The sequence below is a fragment of the Dipodomys merriami genome, unplaced genomic scaffold (assembly GCF_024711535.1).
Source record: "Dipodomys merriami isolate MVZ:Mamm:240054 unplaced genomic scaffold, mDipMer1.0.p SCAF_421, whole genome shotgun sequence".
In the NCBI taxonomy this organism is placed as follows: Eukaryota; Metazoa; Chordata; class Mammalia; order Rodentia; family Heteromyidae; genus Dipodomys; species Dipodomys merriami.
Window position 1 is genome coordinate 46,030 of NW_027205838.1, and position 18,989 is coordinate 65,018.

General features: G+C 60.7%; 1 protein-coding gene across 2 annotated transcripts; it reads right to left on the reverse strand.

The window, feature by feature from the left end:
* Positions 1 to 2,406: 2,406 nt before the first annotated feature.
* Positions 2,407 to 17,692, reverse strand: LOC138807565 (BOS complex subunit NCLN). 2 transcript variants are annotated; one of them, XM_069993333.1, is made up of 15 exons: positions 17,387 to 17,692; positions 14,483 to 14,673; positions 14,164 to 14,308; positions 12,526 to 12,620; positions 10,507 to 10,587; positions 9,073 to 9,176; positions 7,317 to 7,405; positions 7,094 to 7,233; positions 6,787 to 6,965; positions 4,923 to 5,010; positions 4,428 to 4,466; positions 4,175 to 4,335; positions 3,970 to 4,023; positions 3,791 to 3,869; positions 2,407 to 3,673 (listed from the first exon to the last, which is right to left on the reverse strand). In XM_069993333.1, the coding sequence occupies exons 1-15, from the start codon at positions 17,568 to 17,570 to the stop codon at positions 3,614 to 3,616; spliced, it is 1,689 nt and encodes a 562-aa protein (XP_069849434.1). In that variant the 5' UTR covers positions 17,571 to 17,692; the 3' UTR covers positions 2,407 to 3,613. The 2 variants fall into 2 exon arrangements, with proteins under 2 accessions (XP_069849434.1, XP_069849433.1); XM_069993332.1 differs by having other exon boundaries at positions 4,175 to 4,338.
* Positions 17,693 to 18,989: the final 1,297 nt, after the last annotated feature.

The window sequence follows — 18,989 nt, forward strand, 5'->3', positions numbered from 1 at the left end:
TTTGCTGAGCAGCTAGGATTCCAGGCCTGAGCTGCTGGTGCCCGGCCTTTTAGCTATTTTGTTGTTGTTGTTGTTGTTTTAGCTAGCGTCTAGCGTTTTTTTGCAGTGACCAGCATGGGCTTTAATCCTTCTATTGATGCTTCCCTCATAGCGGGAAAGACAGGCATGTCCCCCCATGCCTGGCTTGTTGGTTAAGATGCCGTCTCCCCAAAGGAGAGGAGCACAAAGGTGCAATGCCGTGTGCATCCGGTCGCACAAAATAGTATTTATCGACATGAGCTCTAGGGGATGGAAATGACATGTTTTTCTTTGTTGCTGTTTTTGTTTTCTATCTCATTTGTTCATTTATCTGTTTGGGGGAGGGTAAGAGGGAGCAGAAATGGAGGGACAAAGGGTGAGCAAACACAAGCATGATATTCCCAGGGCTCTGTGTTGGACATGAACTATACAGCTTGGGGTGGGGACGGGAAGGAAACACTCAGAGAGAGCAGGGGAAGGGGCAACAGGATCCAAAAAGAAATGTACTATTTCACTGACTCATGTAACTACAACTTCTCTGTATACCACCTTTATAATCCTTGTTGTTGATGTTGGTCTTGGGGCCTGAACTCTGGGCCTGGGCGCTGTCCCTCAGCTCTTCAGCTCAAGGCGAGCGCTCTACCACTTGAGCCACAGTGCCACTTCCAGTTTTCTGGTGGTTCATTGGAGACAAGAGTCTCACACTTTCCTGCCCCAGCTGGCTTCTAGTGGTAATCCTCAGATCTCAGCCTCCTGAGTAGTAGGATTACAGGCTTGAGCCACAAGCCCGGCTCCTCCCCCATCCTTCTGACTTTTCTCCTGTTCTCAACATTTTGAAATCGACAAAGTGTAAGGGCAGGAATCAGCCAGGCACTAGGGGCCCAAACCTATCATCCCAGCTACTCAGGAGGCTGAGATCTGGAGGATCAGAGTCCAGGGTCAGCCCTTGCTGACCTCTTCAAGTAACCAGCAAAAAGCTGGACTGTTGGAATAGCTGCAGTGGTAGAGTGCCAGTTGTTGTTCAAGCCCCAGTACATTCTCTCTCTCTCTGTTTGTCTCTCTCTCTCTCTCTCTCTCTCTCTCTCTCTCTCTCTCTCTCTCTCTCTCTCTCTCTCTCACACACACACACACACACAGGGCACAGGGTAAACCACAAAAAACCACTGGCTCTACCTTCTCGCAGTCCTGCTAGTGGCTACGGTGCCTTTGGGAGAAAGTGGATGCATCCACAATTTTTCTTGTCACCCAGAGTTAATGGGGGACCCAAGGGGTTCCCCTGGGACGTCAAGAAGCCCAGCAACAAGCTGCCAGGAGTGCCTGGCATGGGCAGCTTGAACTCAGTTTCTTCTTTGTAATTTCCAGAGGCTGCCAGAGACCTTTCCAGAAGCCAAGGCCAGCCGGTCCCTCCCGTCCTTCCCCAGTGCAAACCACACATGTCTCCCTCTCCCCACTTCTCCCCTCATTAGCTCTTTCTCCCAACCACCCAGGCTGAGCCCTGCCCCAGGGCCTTTGCACGGGCTGTCCTTGCTCTCCATCGCAGCCCTGTGGTTTCCACATGGCTTCCTCCTTGTCGCTTTGATTTCACTCACGGGTCCTCCCCTCAGGGGCTCTTCCCAGAGACTCCCTGTGCCCCGTCCAAGCCATCCACGGCACAGGTCCTATCTACAGGTGTCCTCGCCCACTTGGGGCCTGTCGCCCCCTTCTGCAGTAGAGGGACCCCCCTTTGGTGGCTGGGGGGGTGTGCGAGGCCGATGAGCCCTGCCCCCCCCCCCCCCCCGTCCGTTTTCCCTTTGTGATGTTTCCGTTGTAGCCTAGCACTTCTGCTCAGGGCTAGCCTCAGCCCCTGTAAGGGGCGGGGCCCCAGCACCAGGAAGCCTGAGACAGCCAAAACCCACCCTGCGTTTATGTCGACGATGAAGAAAACCCCTCACCACGGGCCCGGTAGCAGGAGGCAGGCTGGGGACGCCGGCCCGCACACAGCGGCTACTTTGGCCAGTCAGGCTTAGTGCGGCTTTGCATTTCTGGGTGACAATCAGGAGCACAGAACCCCAACCCCAAGGCTTTTGCACCCACGGGGCCGCCCCCTGGAGGAGGGGCAGCTGCTGGCGTCCACAACCCGCGGCCCTGCCCTCCTGCCCACCCATCCTGATGGTTTCCTGCCCCCAGAACCTTCCGGACGGAGGGGAGCGGGTGACTGCAGCACCCTGGTCCGGGGTTCCCAGGGCAGAGGCCACAGGGGCAGGGGGGGGGGGAGGAGAGACAGGAAGGGCTGGGCTTTGGGGAGCAGCCTGGCAGCCTCCCTGGCTCTACGGGGGGCCCCTTCACTCCTGATCCCCCCACCCAGGACCCCAGCCGTGTGAAGAGTGGGGGGGGGAACCGAGGCCTGGGGCAGGTCTTTCAATATGGCTTTATTTTCTGACGGGCGACTGTGCCCCCCACCAGCCAAGCCCGGGGCGGGCGGCCGTCCCCACCTGCCCAGGGATGGGGGGGCTCGTGGCTGGCAGGACGGCCCATCCTCCCACAGGACGGGAGCCGCTGGCCTCGATGGGGGTGGGGGGGCCTGGCTGCAGGGACGGTGCCCCCGAGGTGGCTGGGTGGCCCGGACCCTCAGTCAACAGTCTTGAGCAGCGGGAGGCTGGGGGGGAGACCCCTCCCCTCATCCTCAGGGTCCCCAGGGAGGCAGCGGGGGGGGGGGGGGGGGGGTCTGTGTCTGTGCAGATGCAGGGCTGGGCCTGGAGGCTCATGGGGTCTGAGCAGCCCTGGGGCGGGCGGGAGGGGGGCACGGCAGGTGGGCTCACCCCGCGTCCCCTCAACACTGCACTGATTATATTGCTAACGAATCGGTGAACGCCGTGGTCTCCCTGAGGTCAGTTTTAGCGCTGGAGCCCCCCCACAACCCCTTCCAAAGTGTCTGTGGGTGCCCCGAGTGGGCGCTGCAGGTCCCGGGGAGGGGGCCCGAGCCAGTCCTGGTGTCGGCTGCCCCCCGTCCCCCTCCCCCCGGCCTGGCCGTCACTCCTGGGGCGCACGGAGGGGCTGGCTCGGCCCGATCGCCCAGGTGGGGGCTCCGGGGCCCCTCGTGACCCCCCCCCTTGCACCGGGTGCGGGGGGAGAGTGGGGGACAGACATCTGGTAAGCTGTGGGGATGGGGCTTGGAAAGCTGAGGCTGTGGGGGGACAGGCAGGCAGACTCACAAGCACTGGGGACAGCCTGGGGGGAAGCGGGTGGGCGCAGGCAGGGGGAGGCCAGTGTGTGTGTGTGGGGAATCTGGCTCAGGGGGAACCCCAGCCTGCTGTTGTCAGACGCGGGGTTCAGGAGGAGACAGGCCAGGAGCCTGCACAGAGATGGTCACTCTGGCCCCACCCCACAGGCTTGGGGAGGAGATAAATACCAGTGTGTGTGTGGGGGGGGGCCTGGCAGGGCTGGGGGGGGGCAGCTACCACACCGGACTCATCCGGGCTGCCAGGCCCTGGGCCCCCACCAGGCTCTCCTCCGAGGAAACCCAAGGGAAGGGAAAGAGACCGACGCCCCCCGTTGCTGGAGCAGGGCGTGGAACAGCTCTGGTGTGGCGCTGGGCGCGGTGGGCCGCCGGCCGCGCTCACTGGGCCTTGGCCTTCAGCAGGATGCGCTGCACAGTCTTGTAGAGCAGGTGGAAATGCTGGGGGGGGGGGGGGGACACACCCAGGGGCAGTGGCGTGAGGCCGGGGGGTCCCCTGCGGCCATGGAGCAGAGCTTACAGCCTCAGCCACTTCCTGGCGAGCCCCCCCCCACTCACCTGGACTGCCGTGTAGGCCATGCCCAGGTAGGCACCGATGCACACGGCCAGCAGCAGGTCAAAGATGGCCGGCTTCACCCTGGAGTGTGGGGTCCGGGGTGTGAGGTCAGGGCCAGCCCCGGGTGGGGGGGGCCTGGTGGGCAGCGGTGCCCCGGGGCTCCCGTGGGGAGAGCACTCACCTGTATGCGTTCATCACCTGCTTCAGCTGGTCATAGAAGACGAACTCGGGGTCCCTGGGGGAAAGGGTCACTCAGCGGCGGCCCCGGGGCGGCCCGGCCACAGCCACAGCCACAGCCGCCAAGCCCCGCCCTCCCGTCCCGGCCCCGGCTGGGGCCCCGGCGGCCTCCGAGGCCCGGCTGGGGCGCGGGGCAGCGGGATGCCCACCGCTTGTCCGCCTTCACGTGGTACTGCCGCACGTCCTTCAGGTAGCGGCCCAGGAAGTGCTCCAGCGTGCTGAGGAACGGGCCGTCCTTGTCCAGCAGCTGCGCCGCGCGGGGCTGGTTGGTCAGCCAGTCCATCACCGAGTCCAGCTGCTCCTGCTGTACCTGCTGCGGCCCGGGTCGGAGGGGGTCGGGGCGGCGCCCCACCTTGCACCCCCCCCCCCCCCGCCGGGGCCATCTCCCCTCCCCAGCCTTACCATCTGCTCAGTGAACACCGGCATATCTGGGGGCGTCCCCTGCGGAGAGGGGGGCAGGTCTGAAAGCGCCGAGGGCCTGGCGTGGCGGGCGGGGCCGGGCAGAGGCGAGGGGCGGGGCCTGGCGTGGCGGGCGGGGCCGGGCAGAGGCGAGGGGCGGGGCCTGGCGTGGCGGGCGTGGCCGGGCAGAGGCGAGGGGCGGGGCCTGGCGTGGCGGGCGTGGCCGGGCAGAGGCGAGGGGCGGGGCCTGGCGTGGCGGGCGGGGCCGGGCAGAGGCGAGGGGCGGGGCCTGGCGAGGGGCGGGGCCTGGCGTGGCGGGCGTGGCCGGGCAGAGGCGAGGGGCGGGGCCTGCCGGGTGGGCGGGGCCAAGCGGGATAGGCGGTGCTGGGCCTCCCGGGGGGAGGGTGTGATTGGCAGTGGTGGGCAGGGGGTGGAGCCTGCAGGGAGGGGGGCCTATGAGAGCGGGCGCAGCATGTGCGGCGGGCGGGGCCGCCTCACCTTCTCGGTGAGGTTGTAGATGACCCGCGTCAGCGCCTCGGCGATGATCCTCGTGTTGCGGGTCAGCGTCTTGGAGTCCACGCGGGATCTGCGGGGGAAGGGGAAATGGAACCCCTGCCATCGGGGTCCTCACCGCGGCCGATGCACAGCCACGGGGAGGGGGAGCCCTCCCAGGATAGGTGACCTTGGGCAGAGACCTCTGCACAGGGGCAGAGGGCGGACCCCCACACTCACACGCGCCCCGACTGCCCAGGCAGGGCCCTATCTGGACGTGGCCTTTACATGGATGCACTAAGGTTGCACTGGAGGGGGCCAGGGCACCCGAGAAGAGATACAGAAGCTATGGGCACTGGACTCAGAAATATCGGGGTGATGCCTGGAACAGACTCTGGCAGAGGCAGGAAGGACCCCAGAGAGGACCTAAGCAAAGAGACCAGGCTGCTGAAGGCCCGGGGCCCACAGAGCCCACCAGCAGGGGCTCTCGGGATGACTGGTGCTGGGGTGTCAGGGACAGAGTTGGGGCTGTCCACCCCCCAACTATGCTCTGCTCCCAGCGCTGCTATTGACCTGGAAAATGGTACTAGATTAGGCCAGGGCACACAGTGTGGGAGACTCGGGTGGAGGCCTAGCTCCCCAAGCCTAGACTCCAAGGATGTCAAGAGGTCACCTGGGGAGCTCGGGGGAGCCTAATTCAGGCTACGGAGGGAGGGTGGCTGGAGGACCTGTCACAGTCATGAGGTTCTGGCCGGGGGCCTGGGACTCACTGTGAGCCTCAGCTCCCTGAGCCAGTGAATGCAGTGAAGTCAGCCTGGGGTCATCTGAGCCCCATAATACCAAGCTGGCAGTGTGGTGAACCCAGGCGGGGACAGAGTTCCAGGGCTGGCTGTGATTTCCTCCAATGCCTACTGAGTTAAAAATCCACTTCATGAGGCTCACACCTATAAATGCAGCTACTCACTAGGCTGAAATGAGGAGGACCATGGTTCAGTGCCAGTCCAGGCAGGAGCAAGATTGCATCTCAAGGAAGTGAGGCTGTATGAGGTGGCATGCACCTTTTGTCCTAGCTTGTCAGGAAGCCTAAAATAGGCAGGTCCTGGTCCAGGCATGCACCTGGCGGGAAGTGAGCTCCTCAGCAGACTGCACCTGCCCAGCAGGAACCAAACCCTGGGATGAAAACCAAGCACCACAAACAATAAAAAGCCAGCTGGGTGCCAGTGGCTCATGCCTGTAATCTAGCTCCTCTCCTCGGGAGGCTGAGACCTGAGGATTGGGGTTGGAAGTCAGCCTTGACAGGAAAGTCCCTGAGATTCTTACTAACCACCAGATTAACCACCAAAAACCTGGAAGTGGCGCTGTGGCTCCAGTGGTAGAATGCTATCTTTGAGTGAAAAAAGCTCAGGGACAGTGCTCAGGCCCTGAGTTCAAGACACACACACACACACACACACACAGGGACAGTGCTCAGGCCCTGAGTTCAAGACACACACACACACACACACACACACACACACACACACACACACACACACACACACACACACACACACACACACACACACACACACACACACACACACACGCACGCAGAGGAGCCCGAGGCGGCTGGGCTGCTGTGCTGTGCTGCGTGGAGCGGGGGGGGGTGCTGTGTGTCCAGGCCCTGAGTTCAAGACACACACACACACACACACACACACACACACACACACACACACACACACGCACACACACGCACGCAGAGGAGCCCGAGGCGGCTGGGCTGCTGTGCTGTGCTGCGTGGAGCGGGGGGGGGGGGGGGGGGGGGGGGGGGTGCTGTGTGTCCGTCCGTCCATCCGGGGGGAGGAGCCGGCCCCCGGGCTCTGCTCACCGCACGTCCATGATGCTGCTGCGCTGCCCGTCGCGGTGGCTGTCCAGGTGGGACAGGGTGAAGGCCGGCAGGCGGCGGATGGCGAAGCGCTCGTGCTCCCAAGCCAGCACGTCGTCGGCCAGGTTGATCTTCTTGTGCACCATGGAGAAGCGCACCTCGGGGAACTGGTGGGCGGCCACCTGCGGGGCGGTGGGGCGGGGGCCAGGTCTGAGGCCCCGGCATCTCTGTGCTCAGGACCCGCTGGCCAGCGTGCCCATGCGGGGTTGGGGGGGGGCGGGACTCCCCTATGGGCAGCGCCGACACCCACCGTCTCCAGCTCCCGCAGGAAGGCGTGCTGCAGGGTCCCCTCGCGTGGCGGCTTTGACACGTGGAGGTGCAGCCGGCTGCCCTGGCCCACCGTGTCCAGGCACAGGACGAAGGCCACGTTGTCCTGCAGCAGGCTGGAGTCTGCGGAGCGGCAGGGGCTCAGGGGGGGACAGCGGGCGGGGGAGGGGGGGGGCGAGGGGGGAGGCCCAGCCCAAGGCACTCACCTGTGTGGTCCAGGTTGTCCTCCAGCCAGCGCTTGGTGCCCTGGTAGTTGAACTTGCCCCCTCCAGAGGCAAAAAACAGCAGGTTGTACCTGGGGGGAGCGGGGTGTCAGCTGGGGGGATGTAGGTGGGGGGTAGGCAGTCACAGCAAACTCAGAAGTGTCTCCCAAACCACAGAATGATCTATGACTAGTTCCTGGGCTGACTGGTTCTCCAAGGGGTGTCCTGATCCTGCACAATAGCACCCATGGCCCCCACCCACACCACGCCAGTCCTGACAGCCACCGGTGTCCCCAGATGGCAAAGCTTAAGAAGCTCCGAGCCCCGGAGAGGTGGGTGTGTGGTGAGGTGAGGGGGGCCTGGGCCCCGTCTCTGGTCCCTGATCACCTACCAGGGCCACACAGCTCACTCTCAAGGCCCAGGTGAGGTCCCAGGGACGGTGGCAGGTGCTGAGGCTCGGCCCTGGGCCCTCGCGCCCGTCACCCCTGCCCCCGGCTCCCTGCGGGGGTGACAGGCATGATCCCTGGGGAGCTGGAAGGCTGCTGGGGTCACCAGCCACACTGGGGGCTAAGGCAGCGGCTGGTGTCCCCAGCAGAGGAACCTCAGGACAGACCTCAGGATGTCCGGGGGCAGAGACTGAAGGGATGTGGCCACACGTCTGCACTGGGCCTCAGCTATAGCGGGCAGCAGGTGGCGCCCACGCCAGCATCGGTGTCACCCAAGCCCACACGAGACATTAGAACTCGGCTCCTGGCCTCACCCAGCCACAGGCAAACGTCCAGGTGGAAAGTGAACCTGGACAGGGGCGGCAGCTCACACTTGTGATCCTAACTACCTGAGAGGTGGAGGAGAGAGCTGTTTGACACCAGCCTGGGAAAAAGTGTGCAAAATGCCAACTCAACCAGTAAGAAGCTGGGTGCAGTGAAATGAGCCTGTAATCCCGCCTATGCAGGAAGTATAAATACTGTAGTTCAAGCCAATCTGGATAGGAAGCAAGACCCTAAATCGAAAATAAACAGGGGAGCCTGGTGCTGGTGGCTCACGCTTTTCATCCTAGCTACTCAGGAGGCTGAGATCTGAGGACTGCGGTTCAAAGCCAGCCCAGGCAGGAAACTCTGTGAGAATCTCATCTCCAATAAACCACTCAGAAAACCGAAGTGATGCTGTGGCTCAAGTGGTAGAGCACTTGCCTGAAAAGCTGAGGGATAGGGCTCAGGCCCAGAGTTCAAGCCCCACACGACCAACAAAATAAACAAAAAAACAAACAATAAGGAAAAAAGCCACCTGGGCACGGGTGGCTCACTCCTGTAATTCTGGCTACTCATGAGGATCTCCTCAGGATCCTCAGATCATAGTTCAAAGCAGCCCAGGCAGGAATATCTGTGAGACTCTCATCTCCAATTAACCACCAAGAAGCCAGAAAGTGTAGCTGTGGCTCAAGTAACACTAGCCTTGAGAGAAACACTCAAGAACAGCACCCAAGCCCCGAGTTCAAGCCCACGCATAGGCGCGCGTGTGTACACGTGTGCACACACGCTGGGCTCCGCAGTATACACCACGGATGGCAACCCTGGCCGGATGCTCCCAAAGAACATCTGGCGCATGCCCACTGTGCCCAGGGGAACCCTGTATCCATCCACCTTCAGACAGTTCGGTTGCTCACAGGCACCGCCAGCCTCCCGGGCCAGGTGGTCGGGCAGCAAGGCACCCCATGGCCAGGGCGGGGCCACCCCCACAGCCCCAGCCAGCCGGCACTCACGCTGCGTGCGTGCGCTTGTAGGTGTACAGGCGGGAGAAGAGGCGGGCCAGCTCCAGCAGCACAGAGATGCCGCTCCCATTCGAGTCTGCGCCGAGCGACAGCCACTGGAAGACAGGCAGAGGGGAAGCCGGCGGTGCCAGGCTCCTGTTCTTCACCAACCCCGTCTCGGGTCCTCGTGCAGTGCAGGGCCAGCTCCCTCCCACCTCCGTGCACACGGAGCTCACTGCACCTCACATCTGGGGGCCGAGCACCGGTGTTCAAGACCTGTCCTGGGGGGGGGGGTCCTAAATACTATCACCAAGAGTGGGAGAAGTGCTTGCAGGGACAGGAAGGAGGTGGTGTCATGGCTCACGCCTGTAATCCCAGCCACGCAGGAGGCAGGGATCAGGAGGACCACAATTCAAAACCAGCACAGGCAGAAAGCTCATCACAAGCTCTCACCTCAGTCAACACCGTTTCAAACATAAAATAGGTGCATCTCAGTCCAGGCATATGACCAGGCTCAAAAATAACCAGTGCAAAGCAGGACTGGAGGTGTGGCTCAGCTGTAGAGCACCTGCCTCGTGAGTCCAAGATGCTGAGTTCAAACCTCAGTAGGGTCAAAAAAAACAGAAAAGCAAAAAGAAAGAAAAAGAAACTACCGGATGACAGACCTTAAAGGGTGAGTTGTGAGCCAGGCTCCAGTGGCTCACGCCTGTCATCCTAGCTACTCAGGAGGCTGAGACCTGAGGATCACAGTTCTAAGCCAGCCCAGGCAGGAAAGTCCATGAGACTCTTATCTCCAATAAGCAACCAGCAAACCAGAAGTGGCGCTGTGGCTCAGGTGGTAGAGGGGTCGCCTTGAGCTGAAGGACAGCGCCCAGGCCCAGAGTTAAAGCCCCACAACCAACCCGTCCCCCCCCCAAAAAAAAGGGTGAGTTGTGTTACTTTAAAGATGGAGCAACTGGGCACTGGTGGCTCACACCTGTAATCCTAGCTACTCAGGAGACTGATATCTGAGGATTGAGGTTCAAAGCCAGTCCAGGGAAGAAAGTCTACCATATTCTTTATCTTCACTGAACCACCAGAAAACCAGAGGTGGTGCTGTGGTGCGTAGTGGTAGAGTACATACAGCCTTGAGTGCCGAAGCTCAGGGACCGTGCCCAGGCCCTGAATCCAATCCCCGTGACTGACCAAAAAAGAAAACAAACAAAAAGGATGGCCCAGGTACAGTCATGGCCAAATCATACAAAGGCGTCCTGGGTGGAAGAGCGGGACTAGGGCAGCTCCATGGCTGAGACCCCTGCTCCCCTGCCCGGCCCGGCCCGGCCCGGCGGGCGTTCTCAGCACAGGGCTCGGCCTTTCCACGGTGTGCACTGGCCCACTGCGGGCAGCACAGTGCCCCGTGGGGCAACAACTCTGCTTCCACCAGACCCTACAGGGAGCCGTACTTACGGGGGCCACACCGAAGGCGTCGTAGTGAGCCACGATGACAATGGTGGGGAGGTCCTCTCCGCCCAGCCCCGTCAGCCGCCCCTGTGAGAGACAGGCTAGATTGCGGGGGTCCGAGTGTCCTCCACACCCCTGGCCATCCCTGGGCAGCAGGGCTGGGCAGGAGGACAACTTCCTTACAGAGAAAATGGACTTCCAGTTGTGGGGACCACGTGGATCTCTGCAGAGTACTCGGGAGAGCCACCACGGATGACATGAGTGATGGCTGTGGCTGTGTGTCAATGAAACTTTATTAAAACTGGGAAAGTCAAATACTATTTGAATGAACTTCAAATCGCTGATGTGTAAGAGCAAAAATCAAAGCTGTTGTATTCTTCTCCTAATTACAATTAATGTTGGATGGTTGCTCAAGTTGTACAGAAAATTTAGAACTCATTCCTTCTTGAATCTTGTTTTTCCAAAATCGAAAGAGTAAATATTTAAGAAAAAAAAAAAAGACTTTATTAAAAAACAAGCTGGGGGGCTGGGATGGTGGCTCAGTGGCAGAGCGCTTGCCTTGCATGCCTGAGGCCCTGGGTTTGATTCCTCAGCACCACATAAGCAAAAAGAAAAAAGCCGGAAGTGGCGCTGTGGCTCAAGTGGTAGAGCCCTAGCCTTGAGCTGAAGAGCTGAGGGACAGCGCCCAGGCCCAGAGTTCAGGCGCCACGACCAGACACCAAAAAAAAAAAAAAAAAAAAAACAAGCTGGGGGGGGGGGAGGGCTGGGAAGGTGACTCAGTGGTAGAGCGCTTGCCTTGCATGCATGAGGCCCTGGGTTTGATTCCTCAGCACCACATAAAAAGAAAAAAACCCAGAAGTGGCACTGTGGCTCAAGTGGTAGAGGGGTCACCTTGAGCTGAAGAGCTGAGGGACAGTGCCCAGGTCTGGGCACAACCGACAAAATAAAAAATAAACAAGCTGGGTGCCAGTGGCTCACGCCTGTAATCCTACTCAGGAGGCTGAGATTTGAGGATCATGGCTCCAAGCCAGCCCAGCCAGTGAAGTGTGTGACTCCTACCTCCAATTAATCACAGAAAACTGGAAGTGGAGCTGTGGCTCAAAGTGGTAGAGTGCTAGCCTTTGGTGAAAGAGCTCAGGGACAGCGCCCAGCACCTCAGTTCAAGGCCGGAAACAAAGGCAAGTGGAATACTGCGCTCAGGGTGGGAACAGCACTATCCGAAGACCACAAGCCCGAGGCCCCGCTGGGCGCAGACCCGCCGTGGCAGAGGACGCAGGCGTGGCCAGGGCAGGCACAGCCACGCCACCCGCACGCGCCAGCCCCGTTCTCCCTGCACTCCGGCTCCAGCCCCCAGCTGGGGCTGGGAGGAGCTCCACACCGAGAGGGCACAGGGCCACCCCTGGCCCACACTGAGGCTCTCCAGTGGCTGCTGCAGAGGGACACAGTGGTGGGAGGAATGTGGGGGAGTGTGGAATTGGGGAACTGGGGTCCCCTGACCCCATGGGCCATAGCCTCCGCCCAGAACACAGCCAAGCCTGTGCCAGCTGGCGCCAGGAAAGTCAAGAGAGCGGTGACACATGGGGCACAGGCCCCAGCATCCCACTGCCCGACTCCAATGAACAGAAACTTCTAGAAGCCCATGGCAGGGTGGCTGCACTGATACAAAGCCTCCAAACCTGGGGGTGGCTTAGCTGGGTCCAGACTCAGGGGTCTGGGCAGAACTTGGCCATCTTTGTGTCCTGTCCACCTGTCTACGCGGCAGGCTCCCCCGCTGGGCCTGCCTCTCTGCTGGACCTGGCCAGGCCCAAGCCCCCGTGTCAATCTGCATACAGCAGGGGCCTAAGCAATGCTTCCTGGGAGGGCCATGAAGGTGGTGGGGTGTGGTAACAGAATGGAGGCAGGTGGGGACTGGCAGAGGCCCACCTCCACCACACCAGGCAGCCAGGGGGGTTCCAGAAGGTGGGTGTCCCTGCTGGGCAGGGGCTGGGCTTGAGGAGCCTGGGGGCCCGGGGGCCGCGCACTCACCTCCACGCTGGTGATCAGCCAGTCACTGACAGCCTTGCTCTGTACCCCGCTGGTGACCATCTGGAAGCCATTGGCAGTGGCCGTATGCAGCAGCACTGAGGGCGGGAGGGGCAGGTCACCCGGGCCCAGCGGCTGTCCCTCAGCCACCAGGGGTCCGAGACCGAGGCCGGCCTCAGCACCCCACACCCCAAACTTGGAACCTCACAGGCCTGACCTGGGGCAGGGCAGAAGGTGGCCTGTGTGTGCAGCCCCAGAGGACCTGCATCTGAACCCCTCCCTGGGCTCCTTTGTTCCGGGTACTGGATGGCCCTCCCTTGAATCCGGGGGACCACCCTGAGCACCTCTGTGCTGTGGAGCACAAGCCACGCTCAATCAATTGGCCAATCAATGGGGAAGGCCGGGCTGGGCTGTGGCTCCGCGGGGGGGGGGGGGGGGGGGGGGGAGTCCCTGCCTGGGCCGTGCATGCCCCAGGTTCACCCCTAGCACTGCACACGACCACGGAGTGAGCTTGGAGATCTGGGCTCCCAGAACTTCCTGTCATGTTTCTGCATATTTCCAAACACAAGTTTCTGGGTTATGATCAGTAGGTTCACTTTCATATCCTGCCCTTATCCACAAACCACTGTGAAACCAGTATTTCCCCTTGCCACCAAAATTCTACTGCCCCATCTTTGTGTGTGTATGTGTGTGGTGGGGCTTGAATTCCTGGGCACTCTACCACTTGAACCATGCCTCCACTTCCAGCTTTTTGCTGGTTAAAGATCAGAGCCTAGATCTGCCTGCACTAGCTTTGAACTGTGACCCTCAGATCTCAGCCTCTTGAATAGTAGGAATTCAGGCATGAGCCACTGGTACCTGGGTCTCATCATCACATTCGTATGTGTGTGTGTGTCTGTGTCTGGTCTGTCTGTGTATCGCAGGGCTTGAACTCAGGGCCTAGGCCCTGTCCCTGAGCTTTTGTGCTCAAGACTAGAGCTCTACTACTTGAGCCAAAGCTCCATTTCTAGCCTTTTACTGGTTAAATGGAGACAAGGATCTCATGGACTTTCCTGCCTCTGCTGGCTTCAAACTGTGATCCTCACATCTCAGCCTTCTGAGTAGCTGGGACTGCACTTTTGATAGCCCGCAGCTCTGTCCCGCCTGGGGTGGAGGCGGTGGTGGTCCACAGCCGCATGGAGACTGGGGTGGGCGCGCGCACCCCGGGCTGGATGGTTAGTGAGCGCTTTCACAGCTGTCAGCCTGAGTGACAGTAAAGTGAGTGCGGCCTGTGTGCTGATAAAGCTTTACAAAACAGAGCCAGCAGCTGCCGGATCTAGCCAGTCTGGCCAGCGGTGCGCCAGCAGGGCAGGCGTCCCTGGGGGGTCAGTGGCTCCCCTCCTTCCTCCCTGGCTCGGTGTGTGGTACTGGGGGTGGAGCGGGTCTCGCAGACCTGGCCGGCTCTCATCACTGGCTGATTCTTTTCTCATAGCAGCCGACACCCCACGCTCCCCCAAACCCCGGGGCTGACACTCCCCCCTGCAAGACGCCTCCAATCCCCTGAGCAAGGCCTGAAGGCCAGCCGAAGGGACAGTGGGTGCCATGTTCCCGGCAGCCCACGCGGAAGCAGGGTCCCCCACGCCCCCCTCCCCCCACACACACCTTCCGCGGCAGAGGCGGAGCCCTGGGAGGCAGAGGCCGCCTGCGTCTGCTCGTAGATGGACAGCAGGGCCTCGTCCTCCACGGCGAAGTACACGGGCACGATGGTCTCCATGGCCAGCATCTCGGGCTCGATCTCCATGAATTGCTGCGGGGAAGATGGCGTTCAGGACGGGGGATGGGGACCCTCGCAGGGGCCCAGCAGGTCCTGCTCGCGGACAGCAGGGGACGCCCAGCCACACGGTGCCACGCCGTTCCCAGGGGCATCCTGGGTCCCACGTGGCACTACAGGGGCGGGGGACGGGGGCGCGGTGGGGCTCACCCGGACGACGTCCTGGGGCACGGCGGCCATGGCACGGGGCAGGATGATGACCACGGCGCCCGCTGACTGCCGCAGGGCCTTCTGGTACTGCTCGTAGGAGAAGTCCACCAGCCGCATGAGCACGCAGCGGCGGCTCAGCACGTCCGCGTCCACCGTGCGCGCCTCGGTGTTCAGCACCGCGTTCCGGGTGCCTGCAGGACACGGATGGGGAGGGTCACACACACACACACACACACACACACACACACACGCACGCGGTCCTGGACACACACACACACACACACACACACACACACGGGGAGGGTCACAACACACACACACACACACACACACACACGGGGAGGGTCACAACACACACACACAGGCTGCTCTCCCCAAGTCCCAGTGTCGCTGAGTGGGGACTTGTCACTTGGGGGGGAGGGCTCAGCATACAACAGGGGCTGAGGAAGCAGCTAAACCCACTCGGGATGGGGGTGGGTCGTTCCCTGCACCCAGGGGGCCGGGGGAGGTGGCTTAGCAGCTCTGCCCGCAGGTGGGACCCCAGGGTGGCACAAAATGCCCATCAGGCCCCTGAACTTAGCCAAATGTCACAGCCCTGGTGGCACACAGGGGACAAAGAAATGCTCTCTAGCCCGCGCCGGTGGCTCAGGCCTGTCACCCTAACCACTCAGAAGGCTGAAAGCTGAGGATCACGGTTCAAAGCCAGTCTGGGCAGGAAAGTCCGTGAGACTCTAATTTCTAAACACCAAAAAAGCCCCAAGTGTATTTGTGACTCAAGTAGAGCGCTAGCCTTGAGCACAAAAGCTTGGGGACAGTATTCAGGGCTTGAGTTCAAGCCCCAGACCCAGCGCGCGCACACATGCATGCACACACACACACACAGCGAAGGTGCAAATGCTGCCTACACACACACACACACACACACACACACACACACACAGCGAAGGTGCAAATGCTGCCCAGGGCCACACAGAGCCAGGTGATGGAGGCAAGGCTCAGATGCGGCTCTGGTCTCCAATTTGTAGTCTTTGGGGAAGCAGGAATGAGGGTGCTCTCTAGCGACTCAGCCTGGAGGTGGGGGCTGTGGGAGGTGACCGCAGGGTGACCAGGAAGGAGCTGGGAGGCTTCGGGCTGAGCACGTGGAGCTGGGGCTCTGGGCCAGATTACTACGTCCCGTCCCTGCTCTCCAGGAACAGGCTGGGAGACCGGAGCCAAGGGAGGGTCTGGCCGCAGCGGCAGGGCCCTCAGCCGTGGGGACCCAGAACCCAGAAGGGATAGCGCCCCTCCCCTGCAATGGGAAGAGGTGGTCAGGAGCCAACCAGGAGACCGAGGCCCCTCTGCTCCCCTCCCAGACCCTGCTGGCCACTATGTGACTCAGCAGCCCATGAGGGCAGGGCACCTGCAGAAGGGGGCCACAGGCAGTGCCAGCCCCTTACAAGGACACCCTGCGGGGATAACCAGCCTCTGCCTGAGGGCCAGTCCTAGTCCCCTTCGGAGGGGCTGACCTTCAGAGGGCCTCAGGGTGGGACAGACGCCCACAGCCAGGGTGGACATCCTCTCACATGGCGCATCTGACAGACACTGGCAGCCCCCACAGCAGGACTAGACCTGAATGGGGGCGGGAAGGGGAGGTCCCTGTAAGTTTTCTCTATCAAGGACTGGAGGGTCACAAGTGCAGCCATCAGTATAACAATGGCCATATCCCGTGAGGTGCCAATAAAACTTTATTTACAATCACAGGTGGGGGGCCAGAGCAGACCTGCTGGCTGCAATTAGCCTACATCTGATTAAGGAGCTCGGTGCAGTTGGGTGTTCACAAGAGCCATTTGCCCACCTCACAGGGGCGAGGCCACGCATGAAGTGGGGGGGCGGGGGCACCTGGCTGATAACCTGGGCCGGGTCACACACACCCCAACCTCCTAGAGCCACAGATGGCCCAGTTTCTCCTCAGCGGCCAGAGGAAGTTGGGTAAGGAGCCAGAAAGCACCGTGGGTTGCGGCTGGGGTGCTGCTTGAGGTTGGGGAGTAACTTATGCACAGGGGCCCAGGATGAAAGAGGCCGCGCTCCACCCTGGCACAGGACGGGGAGCGTGTGGGGGAGGGTGGGACCTTTGACTTTCCCGGGTGGCAGGAAGGGCAGGGCTGGGCCGATGCCTCCCCTCTGCCCAGCTTCTACTCCCTCCCCACCTCAGTCTCCTGAGGACTCCTGAACGGGAGCAATAAACACTGGGTGGGGAGGGGAGGGGGACAGCTGAGTGGAGGGGAGGGCTGACTGGGCTCAGGCAGGGGTGACCAAGGCCAGAGACTGTGCCACAGCCAGCACGGCTGGGGTGAGGCAGGGAAGACACAGGAGCCTCTGCCCTCCGGTCCCACTCAAGCCCCATGTGGCCCCTCAGTGCCATGTACAGTGGGGTCGCTCTCCCCGCACTGAACACTGGGACACCCTCAATCATGACAACCACCGCTCTAAGTAGAAACCACGCAAACTTCTGAGCAAAAGAGGCGCCACCTCCGTAGACGGGGCACCCCCGAAAGGGCCTGGCGGAGCCTGGGGGGGGCGGGGACCCAAGGGGCTCAGCTGGGCCTGACGGTGCCACCCGCACCGCCCCTCAGAACGGGGCCCGGCCTGAGCGCAGGGGACCCTTCCCCCGGGGGTCAGGCCTTGGCTCTCAGGCTGCAGGCAGACACCCGGGGAAGGTTCCAGAAGATGAAATAGAATCAGGGTCAGGCCCCATGAGGATGACAGGTGGCCGGGGACCCTAAGGATCACCCTGGGGTCACACGGTGTGGGGGGGGGTGGAGTTGCCCGGAGGCCGGGCCTGGGGCGCAGGCGCCGGGCTGGGCGAGGGGGCTCCGCGGGCGGGGCGGGGGTCCCGGGCCCGGCGGGGCGCACGCACGCACGCACCGTAGGGCTGGCCCTGCAGGTCGTACTGCTGCATGCGGTACACCGTGAACTCGTGCGCGGCGTCGGCGGCCGGCAGAGGCGGCGCCACGAGCAGCAGCACCGCGGGCAGGAAGACGATGAAGCCCAGCGGGAGGCACGACGCCTTCAGCATGTTCTCCAGCACCTCGCCCGCTTCCTCCAACATCCTGGCCGGCGGCGGGGCCGCACGGGGCGGCGGCGGCGGCGACGAGACGAGGACGGGAACGGTGGCGGCCACAACCGCGGACTCACCTCGGCATGGGTAGCCACCGGGGTCCTTCGGGCGCCGCGCCGGGCAGCCCCGCACCGGCCCAGGGTCCTGCGGGCATCGCCGCGGACAACTCTGAAGACTTGCACTGCCTCTTGGGAGTTGTAGTCCTGCGGGCGCGGAGCCTCCTGGGAGTTGTAGGCATACTCTCAGAGTCCGCCCAGGAAGCCATGGGAAACTGCTTGGTACCGCTGCAATTCCACACCAATTCCAAGTCGGAAGCTATAAACCGTTTAAAATAACTGTTTTTAGGTAGAATTTCTTTAAGCTTTGTCTTTGGCGTGGTGGGTGCGGGAGGGGAGGAGGGGCAAGAAGCGGAGACAGGACGTGACCTTGCGACCTGGGGGGAAGTAGCCCAACTCGCGCGCTAGTTCTGCTGGGAATTGTAGTCCCATTGCACAAGGTGCAGTGGGTTATGGTAACTGTAGTCCTGTAGTCGCTGAGAAAATTAAAATTCCTAAGGAAGACAGACATTAAACTCCATGAATTCCTAGTTCATGGGCTCATCATATATTCACATGTCTCTAAAGCCGTGAGCACAAGTCCTGACACTTTGAGTAGGCTGCATAATTTGGGGCGGGGAGGGGGGATGGTGAATGAATGAAAAAAAAATCTTAAAAATCAGGATTAAAGGGGCTGGGAATGTGGCTTAGTGGTAGAGTGCTTGCCTAGCATGTACTGTATAAACGAAAAAAGCTGTGGCTCAAATAGTAAAGTGTTATCCTAGAGCAAAAGAAGCTCAGGGACAGTGCCCAGGCCTTGAGTTCAAGCCCCACAATTGGCAAAAAATAAAAAAATTAGGATTGAAGGTTGCTTGTCCTGATGTTGCATTGGTTAGATTTGTGCTCTGCAATCTGGAGTTTCCACAGGGCTTGATGGTGTACTTGTTTATATTTATCTTTATTCATATTTGAGGCATAGTTACACTAAAATGTGGCAGTTTAAAATTAATTGCTTTCCCATCAGCTGCACTGGACATTGATGAAAATGAACAAAACAACTCAAGGGCAGTATGGGAGAGGGGGAATGAGAGGAAAAGAGGGAACAGCTTACACTAAACAAAAGGAAAGAAATGTACATATCATCCAATGTGGAAGAAATAGTTGTATTGTCAAAGCTCATAGAATTCACAAACATTATAGACCATGAAAATGACAATTTGCCCCATGAAGGTTAGAATGTGTTTGTGACTTTAAGTATCACTATCCCACAATACTGTGAAATTTATGTAATCACTTAATCACAATAAAAATTATTTAAAAATAAAATAGGGCTGGGAAGGTAGCTCACTGGTAGAGTGCTTGCCTTGCATGCATG

Coding starts and splice junctions, on each gene's coding strand:
- LOC138807565 (XM_069993332.1), bottom strand. CDS start 17,570: ATGTTGGAGGAAGCGGGCGAGGTGCTGGAGAACATGCTGAAGGCGTCG. Junction 14,674..17,386: donor CCTGCAGGGCCAGCCCTACG/GTGCGTGCGTGC, acceptor CGTGTCCTGCAG/GCACCCGGAACGCGGTGCTG. Junction 6,966..7,093: donor TCCTGCGGGAGCTGGAGACG/GTGGGTGTCGGC, acceptor ACCGCCCCGCAG/GTGGCCGCCCACCAGTTCCC.